At 39.6% G+C, this 9431-nt stretch overlaps 1 protein-coding gene across 2 annotated transcripts in view; it reads right to left on the reverse strand.

The window, feature by feature from the left end:
- Positions 1 to 5894: 5894 nt before the first annotated feature.
- Positions 5895 to 9431, reverse strand: part of emc10 (ER membrane protein complex subunit 10) — a 4290-nt gene continuing 753 nt past the window's right edge. Inside the window, exons 3-8 of one of the 2 annotated variants that reach the window (XM_035655731.1) lie at positions 9274 to 9386; positions 8902 to 9015; positions 8070 to 8254; positions 7645 to 7738; positions 6708 to 6805; positions 5895 to 6207 (exon numbers count right to left, since the gene is read on the reverse strand). In XM_035655731.1, the coding sequence (XP_035511624.1) occupies positions 6719 to 6805; positions 7645 to 7738; positions 8070 to 8254; positions 8902 to 9015; positions 9274 to 9386 (593 nt within the window). In that variant the 3' untranslated portion in view covers positions 5895 to 6207; positions 6708 to 6718. The remainder of the gene's footprint in view (positions 6208 to 6707; positions 6806 to 7644; positions 7739 to 8069; positions 8255 to 8901; positions 9016 to 9273; positions 9387 to 9431) is intronic. The other variant, XM_035655730.1, reaches the window with a different exon arrangement.

Raw genomic sequence — 9431 nt, forward strand, 5'->3', positions numbered from 1 at the left:
CAATTGGGCCACGAGGGGGGGCAACCGCCCGCCCCGCGCACGTCCCTGCTGCTGAATGTGGAAAGTTTCTCTTTTTAAGGGGCGGGGGCCTACAAGCATGTTTTGTGACATCACAAATACGTTGGAGGTCAAACCTGGTCCAGTTTGCAACTTATACGTATGATGTAGAAACTTGAAGCCGCCAGTGCACATACACTGAGAATGGACTTTAGTGAAGTAGGAGATGTCCAGCAAAACTTCAGAAATGAACACAATTTTCTTCATGGTTTTCTAATTTCTAAGACATGGCAAATTTATTATATAGCACATTTCATACCAAGTACTTTACAAAGTTGACAAGCAAAAGCACAGACAAATCAAGAAACAAATGTTAAAAACAATAAAATCAAGCAAGCAAAAGCAAATAAAAACAATAATATATATAATGTTTTATATAAAATGTGAATCTAAAAAAGTAACTATAGCTGTAAAATAAATGTAATGGAGTAAAAAGTATATATGTTTTTCTCTGAATTGTAGTGAAGTAGAAGTATAAAGCAGCAAATGGAGATACTAAAGAAGAGTCAAGCACAAGTACCTTAAAAATTTTGTAATTCTTGACTAAATGTCCTCCATTGATCATTCCTTTCCTAATGAAACCACAGCAGCTCTGAGAAGCAACATTTGTCATTTGGACAATATGATCCCATTCGGTAGATAAAGCTAATTTTTAAATTTAAATTGTAGTCATAGATCATGGCTGAGCATCTTTAAGTGTCCAGATTTATTGTGTGAAAACGACAGGCCAAAATCAACAGGGGGGCCTGCAGCTTTAGTGCAACATAAACCTTGTAACTGCTCCTAAATCATGAGATGTAATAAGAGGGGAGGTGTCCTGCCCTGCGCATGGTGTCATGCTGACATTGGTGGTCTCCAAGCGACAGAGAGCCATGAGATTTATGAGTAACTCCCGCTATGCAAGCGGCAGCCTGTTTCATGTGTGCAATCTCCCTCTCCTCTCATCACTCTGTCCCCACCGCCCTCTGCCATCATGTTTTCCTCCAGTATTCTCTGTATTACATTATCTACCTTTTATCTTCTCTCCATGTTATTAAACCCATGTGAGCACTTGGGTAGCTTGTCATTTAAATGTTACAGGTTTTTTAGGTTTACTTAGCATAAGATTAATAAATCATTTGATATGTTTTTACGTGACATTTGAAATGATTTACAGCCTCCACTAGCCTCCTCCGCATTTTAGTTTGTATATCAGGTTAAAGTGATCGAACCAAGGTTGCATAATGACTTTAAAGTCCATTGAATAATATTTTTAACATCAACAGTGAATTAAATCTTGTCTCCTCAAGTCTTGGTAAAGGGTTGCAGTTAGTTCAGTAGTACTAAATACACTGAGAATCAACACCCATCTATGCTGGCTGTTGAAGAAAGTCGAATATTTAGCGGATAATGAGGCAGATAACTTTCTCAACAGTGGGTGGATACCAGAACTAAGCTATAAGCAGAACAAATACTGGACTGAAGGCAGGGATATGCTAGAAAAAAACCTGGCTCACAAAAGTGTTTATAGTTTTTGGAGAGAGAGGGGAGAGATGTTGATCATTTTTTAAGTATGAGGCGCATATCACCGCACATGGGAACAACCTTTCCTAGAAGGCACTCATATTGTTGCACTCAACGTCACAGACATCGTTGCGTCAAGAATACAAAACAGAGCTAGAGAGAGAAGTTCAAACCCTGCTAACTTTCTTACCACCCCACAGCTGGCAAATCACTGAAGGTTGGATTGTCGGCTTCGGAAATGTAAAGGAACTGTCAGATGCTTGTGATCGGCACGGCAGAATCATTAGGATTCAGTCATTAAAAAGATTTGTTCACAACACGTTCACTGTTTGTAGGACATTCAGTGAGTGAAACTTGCTTTCAGTGCTCTGGTCTGCAACATTATGAAACAGACAGTGTATCGTCTCCATAGCAACCACTCTCTGTACTTCCGTTCTAACTCTCTGGCTTTAACAGGCTTTTTTTGTTGCTGGTTATAAGTTGTAGTGTCCGAAAATATAAATGGATAATGGAAAGTGAGTGACTTGCTACAGTTGCAAGAACTTGAAGGTGTCCATGGGTGCATGGGTAAATTTTAAGGCTTGTGTGAAACAAATTGATACGGTGATCCTCTCGTTCCTCCGTACAAAACTGTTGACCAGCTTACACTTTGTAACTCACGTGACCAACTTCGTAACGAGCAGATTGGCTGTCGAAACAGGTGACATGGCACCAGTTCACACAGTTGCAACTTTTCTCTGCAACGTTTTAAGCAGCAAGCTTATTCATTAAAATGTACAAAACCTTCAACCTCCAACACCTTTCCAATCTGTTATAATTGTAATAAGCAGTTGGTACAAACCTACCTTCAATTAAACATATCTAAAACTAAGGACATGATAATTGATTTTAGAAAACACGCCCATCCATCAAGAGTCAAGTGGAATGTGGAAGATAACTGTGAAGCAGTGGGCGAAAAGGGGCACCAGGGTTTGTTTTGTTTGAGAAAACTGTCCTATTTCCACATCAACAATGTTTTATCGTGCTTTTATTGAATCAGTTTTATCTTTTTCTTTGGTGTCATGGTTTGAAAACCTTTTTCTAAAGAACAGAAACTCCCTCAATCAAATTGTTAAATGGTCTAGTTGGCCGATTGGTGAGTCACAGTTTAACCCAGAATCCCTGTACAGCAGAAAGTTACAGCGGATAACTGGTTCGATTTTAAATTACGACTGTCAGCCTTTGCTCACTGAATTTCAGCTTCTTCCTTCTGGACGGGGGGTTATAGTCCCAACAACAAAGAGGTATGAAAATAGCTTAGTTTTAGCAGCTATCATTCAGATCAGTGTTTTATTGTTTTTATGTTTTGTTTCATTTTTATAAATTTTTTTCACCCTATTTATTCTTGGGGTTATTTATCTTCGTGTTTTTTTAATTTATTGATTTTTTGTTGTAAGTCCTGATTTTTAAACCCCGGAGCACCTTTGTCTTTTACTGCAAACCAAATAAACCAAATGAACCTTAAAAAAAGCATAATAAATTCATTTTCTCTTAATTAACAGGGATTCTAATAATAGAATTTGTTATTAGTTCCATTTATTTTGACTTTTTGTAGGTGTATAATAACTTAAACTAGTATTCATTTTCCTGTTATCTGTTATGCACTTGTTGAAAGCAACATGCATGTGTGGCCTCAGTGTAACTGCGAACACACACGATTCCATTCCCAAAGATCACAACAGTCATGTGTCTCAGTGTCAGTGTCCCCCAGCTTCCTGGAACATATATCACAGTGCACGTTGATAGGCCTCCCAAGATTCATTAGTGTTCAGGCTGAAAGTAAAATCGCACACACACATGGCCCAGATTGTGTTTTCAACAGTGGTATAAGGAGCTGGACTGTTTTATCGGAAACATTTCAAAACATTTTTTATCCCAGCTCATCGTGTTACTCTGGTGATATTACATGAAAACACGCGGAATGGTCACCAGCTTCTCTCTCTCGGTCTAACCTCTGCCCCCCATACCTGACAGGAGCAGATCTCTTTACAAACAGATGACTTTTGTCGTCCGGCTCGCCTCATTCAAACTCTCCTGTTCCCTGCAGCTGTCGTTAGCACTTTATTTCTCATGTTGTACAGCGGAGATGGCAAGAGGAGGAGGCTGAAAAGCAGCCTACCTTGGTGGGTCATTCTGAGAAAGGCCTGGCTGGTGATTGGACGGGGGCAGAGGGCACTGAAGTGTTAAGGCTCAATGCTGAGCCTCCTAAAATAAGAGGATATACCCCACAGTTGGATACGGCGACTAAAAACAGCCGGACTGACTGAATGACATAAGGAAGAGGATAGCCGATGTTGACACAGGCATTTTAGGACATTCTGTTTCTAAAGCCGTGTTGTTTTGAATGTGTTCTCCCTCCCTGACTCATGATTATAAATACACAGATAAGTGGCAGGATGATGGAGCAAAGACACAGATGTTTGCTTTAGATCCCCAAAAATGGCTGTTGCCAGGATCCTATACAGACTGGTAGTTGCCCTTTAGTTAGGATTGGACCGTCTGTTAGATGTTGAGCTGCCGTCCAAGTTTCCACACAGCTTGCTTTTGTAGGATTTCAATTTCCAGTGTTTGCCTTTGACATTGCAACTAAAAGTCCAGTGTGCAGGATTTAATGCCATCTAGCAGTATAGTTGCTGATTGCGATAACCTCATCTCACCCTCCAGTTCCAAGCGTGGAGGAGAAACTATGGTGGCTGCAAAACTCGCAAAAGACCCGATCTAGAACCAGTGTTTGGTTTGTACATTCTTATGGATACCTATGGATATTATATTCCATTTCTGCCAATAGAAACCCCTAAATGTTACACACTGCAAATAAATAAACATTAAATCAAATGCCACTTTAAAGGTATGAGGCTCAAGGCTTTTTAAAATAATGTTAGGTTAAGTTACCATACTGTAAGACCATTCTTTCAGACTCCTTTCTACAACAATTTTATATATATTAATTTCTATGTTAAAGACTGCTTTTTATGTGGAGAAAAAAAACACCTAAAAGATGGTGTTCAAATTGAAGACAGCAAGTTACGAACAGATATAATTTGGTCCTGAGTTCAAATAACGTGCAGCAAAAAAGTATCTCCCTCTGTGATTAAGTCCACCCTGTGTCACCCTTTTAAAAATGTTTTATATTTTCTTCATTTAAAAAGGTTAGATTTTAAAATGAAATAAACACATTTCAGTAATTCATGTATAAGATAATTCTACTCTGATTCTGTGAGAAACCTGGTTTTTATATTATAATATTTGTGGAGCTTTAAAGGTCTCAAAATGTTATTGTGTTCTGGAGACCTAGAATCGTCTCTGCTACAGTACTACAGTACTTCATTACAATGCGGTTTTATCACACATTTTACCTTTATCAAAAAATGTCAGCTTCTGTGATTTGGATATTGCACTTGGCCATCAGAGGATGGTGAATAAAGGAAGGATAGGAGAGACAACAGCACTTTAGAACAGGAAACTCTAAACAGTCATGCATATTAAGCATTTGCAGGAAAATGCTGCACATGCTGTGAATATATTAATTGAATACTGTAAACCGTCACAACAGTTGAGACTTGTTGGGGGACAGCAGCAGCTGCTCTAGTCCTAACGAAGAGTAAACCCCTGCCTGCATTATAAAGGATTACACTGCTGAGTGGAGGCATTCCCAGTTCATATGTGGCAAACTGACACAGAAGGGGTTCTGAGGGAAACCAGTCAGGGACAGGCCCATGTGGCCACAAGGGTTTTTACTGGAATGAACTAATGTTGATCTCTTGAAAATGTGCTGTCATTATTCACCTGTTATCAGTAATTAATTGTATGAATTGAATATCCTTTGCACTCTGCACTATTTTTCTACTGTCTACAAATGTAAGTTTTGTTTAGATAGATAGATAGATAGATAGACTATTTTGTCCTGTTTATTATATATTTATTTATGTTTTGTCTGTGTTTGTACATTTAGAGCAACGTAAAACCATCAAATTCCTTGCGTGCACATAACTGGCCAATAAAGTGATTGTGATTGATTTTTGCATTGCTTAATGAGTCCTGGGTGGCAGGTGTACAAGAGAACCATTCAGGTAAATATTATACATTTTGTTCCTGGGATAATTTAAAACCATGATTGACTATTTTACAATATCTCAATTATTGTTTTTTCCTTCACTAATCAGACCTTTTTCTTATTATACACCATATATACAGATCTACTGCCTATTGTTTGTATATTTGAATAAGATTTTTATATTACTGTAATGGTGTTTCAACTGAATCTGAACGTCAAACTGAGAACCAAGAGAAGGCAGTTCAAGTAATAAATACTTTATTTTCACATTAGTATTATAAATGCAGTCATCTGCAGGGCACAATATCTCCTCCTTCCTGTACAAGTTTTAATATGTGTGTGACATTTATCCTCATCAAATAGCATTATGTACATCAATTAAAAACTGTTCCAAGAGAATTACTGTTCAGTAGATGTATGACAAAAAAAAAGAAGCAATTGCGTGTTGATCATCGGCCACCTCCGTTGGCTGCTCCGCCCCCGGCTCCACCGCCTGATTGGTCTTGAGCGCCCGACATCATCAGGAATAGAACGAGAGGCACGATGTACATCCACTGGAGAGGATGAGAGAAAAACAAAACAAAACATAGAAGTAAGTACAATGATATTTGTTTTCAGGACAACGAATTTAACTGTGATCACTTTTCAATAGTTCCAGATTGGTCATCCCAGATTAGGTTATTTTCTAAAACAGAAGAGAAGAAAAGATAGTGTACAAGTGGGTGAGAGATTAAAAAGAAATCTTAGGGTCCAACACCAAACACATGCTCAACACCGAAAATTAAGATTTTGGATCTATTGATGATTTAGCGTGGAGGCTTCCTCATTCAAAGCACTTTGAATTAAGAAAATTGGAGCTTTGCATTCATCAGTCTGGAATGTATTTGGCATTGATCCTGGAAAAAAAAAAAAAACACCTTCAAAGAGTGGAGAAGAGGGAATAAGAGGGGAGCAAGGGGGTGGGTTTCAGTTAGTCATACTGCTTAGAAGTTAAACACATAACTTGACAGAGGAGGAAGGGGGACAGAACGAGCCACAAGTAAGAAAACAGTACTTCAGTGGGAATCAGCTTTGCTCTCCTTCTCCCCCTGCTGGGGGCTGTGCTGAATTGGTGGCCATGAGGAAGATTGCACCTCCCAGAATCAAATACCACTGGAACACAGCACAGCACCAAGTCAACACACAGTCATTGGATGCAGCACAGCACAGAGTCAACACAGGTCACTGAACACAGCGAGATGCACACAGCACAGAGCCAAACAAGACAGAGAGATCATAAAAGAGCTCAGACGAGTCAAGCGATAGGACGCCAGACCATCTTCTCTGTGGGAATGTTTCAAAACATGGCGCTTGAGTGGACGGACGTTTTTTACTCCAACTGACAGCTCAAAATGTCAGAAGACAAACACAAGCTCACCACTGCGTTTAAAAAATGGTTCATGTTAGTTTAAAAGTGAACTTTGTGGGCAGAATGGCAGCGTGAACATGAACAGCATCACACAGGGACGCATGGCAGTACAGAGCTGGGTCTCAAACCATGACAAGGACTTAGGGTGCTTTCATACCTGACCTGTTGGGTTCGGTTAAAACAAACTCTGGGCTTGGGCTGGTGTGAAAGCTGTCAAACAATGTGTGGACCCCCCTTTTAGGGCGCCTCTGGCCTAGAAAGAGGGGTCCAGCATGAATTTCTCTCAGTCACCGGAATTTAAATTCCCCTACGTGAATCCTTGTGTAGCCTTTGACACCAAAACTGTCCAATCAGTGAGTTACCGTATACTTCATGTTTACTCCTCTTTTGTAAAACATCAGTGGCAACATGAACTGGACCAGAATAAAAGACAACAATGCACCTTTTTTTCCGTGGTTTGAACTAAATGAACCAAACTACTTGTAAGTATAAAAGCACCCTTAAACAGGAATGATTGAAGCAAACAGAGTAGATCTTTAAGCACAGCCTGCTGGCCTTAACCCTTTTCAGTGGGAGTACTTACATATTTAGCAAAGAAAGATTTCTGCTCTTGTGGATTCTTCCCTTTCTTCTCAGTTTCCTGTTCCATGCGTTCAAGGAACAGAGCCGTCTCAGGTCTGGAAGAAAGTTGGCAATTAGCATTCAAACATACCTACAAAACAGAAAGTGTATCTGAAAGGCAGAAGAGTGCAGAGAGACTTGTTCTACCTATTGGGAAATGATGTAAAGCTGCAACGCCAAGGCAAATATAAGTGAATCAAAGACATCTGAAAAGACTACCCGAGAGGATTTCACTGATGCAAAGACACCCGGTACAGATATGGATGGTAGCAATGTGCTACCGTAAGCAGTCAGACTTGATCAAGGAGTCAAGATTAGACGGAAGAAACCCAAAATGAGACACTGAAAAGGTTTTTATATTTCACAAATATATAATGTAGGACTGACCCTGGTGCATTGACTGGAGCCATGATGCTAAGTGTGGTGTTGAAAACTTCAAGATCAACTTCATCTTCAACCTCAGTGCCCCTGCAGGCTCCGGGTAACGTCACTATGGAGACACCAATGAGGTACCCAGAGACATCAGAGTGGAGGGCGATGACGTCGCTCAGATGGGACTCAACCATGGCACACTGAGGATCAGAGCAGAATAAAGGTTCATGTTAGTTGGAAATGAATCTGTTAGATCAATATCCTGCACTTATTTTAGAAAGTGTTTAATCTGGATTAACTATGGTTAGATATTTCAAACTGAACAGAAACCTGAATCAATTTCTATTATAGTGGAAATTGTCCAAAACATAAAAGCTGGTAGGTTCAGTTGAAAAATATGAATCAAAGGCCAGCAGATCAATCAGTAATTTAAAACGTCCCCTCTACCAACAATCTTAATCTGGGGGCAAAATATTTATGTAAAGTTTCTCTTTAATACTTAAAATGAAATCGGTAAAAGTACTTTTGTCTTTTAAAAATGAGTTACCTGGTTTGGTTCATCAATAATTTGATTTAACCTTGAGTGTCATTTATATTATGGCACTAAGACAACCATAAACTTGCAAACTAATAAAAAAAACAATATTAATTAAACAATATCTGAAATCAAAGCAAAACACACTACACTAACTTGCATTACCAGTTAAAATTAAAGTCCAGGTTAGTGACATATATGTTAGACAGAAGCAGAAACACTTCTCAAACACTGATGAAACTCTTCATGTACAAATACTCTCGGTTCCCTAATAGCAGATGATTTCCTGCCAAAGACGAGTGTAATACATACGGCTCTGACAAATGCTGTGAGGTAACCTTCCACCTGTCGCTCCGTCTGCCTGTCTGCCTGCAGGAAAACACGAGGCACTCGGATTCTGTACAGACCGTCCACTGCAGCCACTTCCTGTGGAGTCAAACAAACACGTTAGAGATGCCGGTTCACGTCATGCCACGCCGAAACCCTCCTTAACCAAACGACCTTCTGTCTGTTACTACCACTAATGCTGCAAACTGCATACTAACGGTCTGTGGTTGTCCATGAGCGTATAATGTGTCCAAAACAGAAGGAAAGAATGAATCACAGCATCTTTGTCATCTCTATTTTGGGCACAAATACAATACTTGTAAGCCCCCCCATCTTTTGAGCCTTATGATACATCACCTTCAGTTTGGATCGGTCTTCCTCTGATAGCTGGTTCTGGGTTAGTGAGACGCTGTGCTCCCTTCCAGCTTTCAACACCAGTGCTCCTCGTACTTTAAACTTTGCTACATCATCTGAAACAAGAAGGAGATAGAGAGATAGAGAGAGAGAGATAGAGA

The sequence above is a fragment of the Morone saxatilis genome, unplaced genomic scaffold, assembly GCF_004916995.1.
Source record: "Morone saxatilis isolate NCDOM2014 unplaced genomic scaffold, NCSU_SB_2.0 Contig14, whole genome shotgun sequence".
NCBI lineage: Eukaryota > Metazoa > Chordata > Actinopteri > Moronidae > Morone > Morone saxatilis.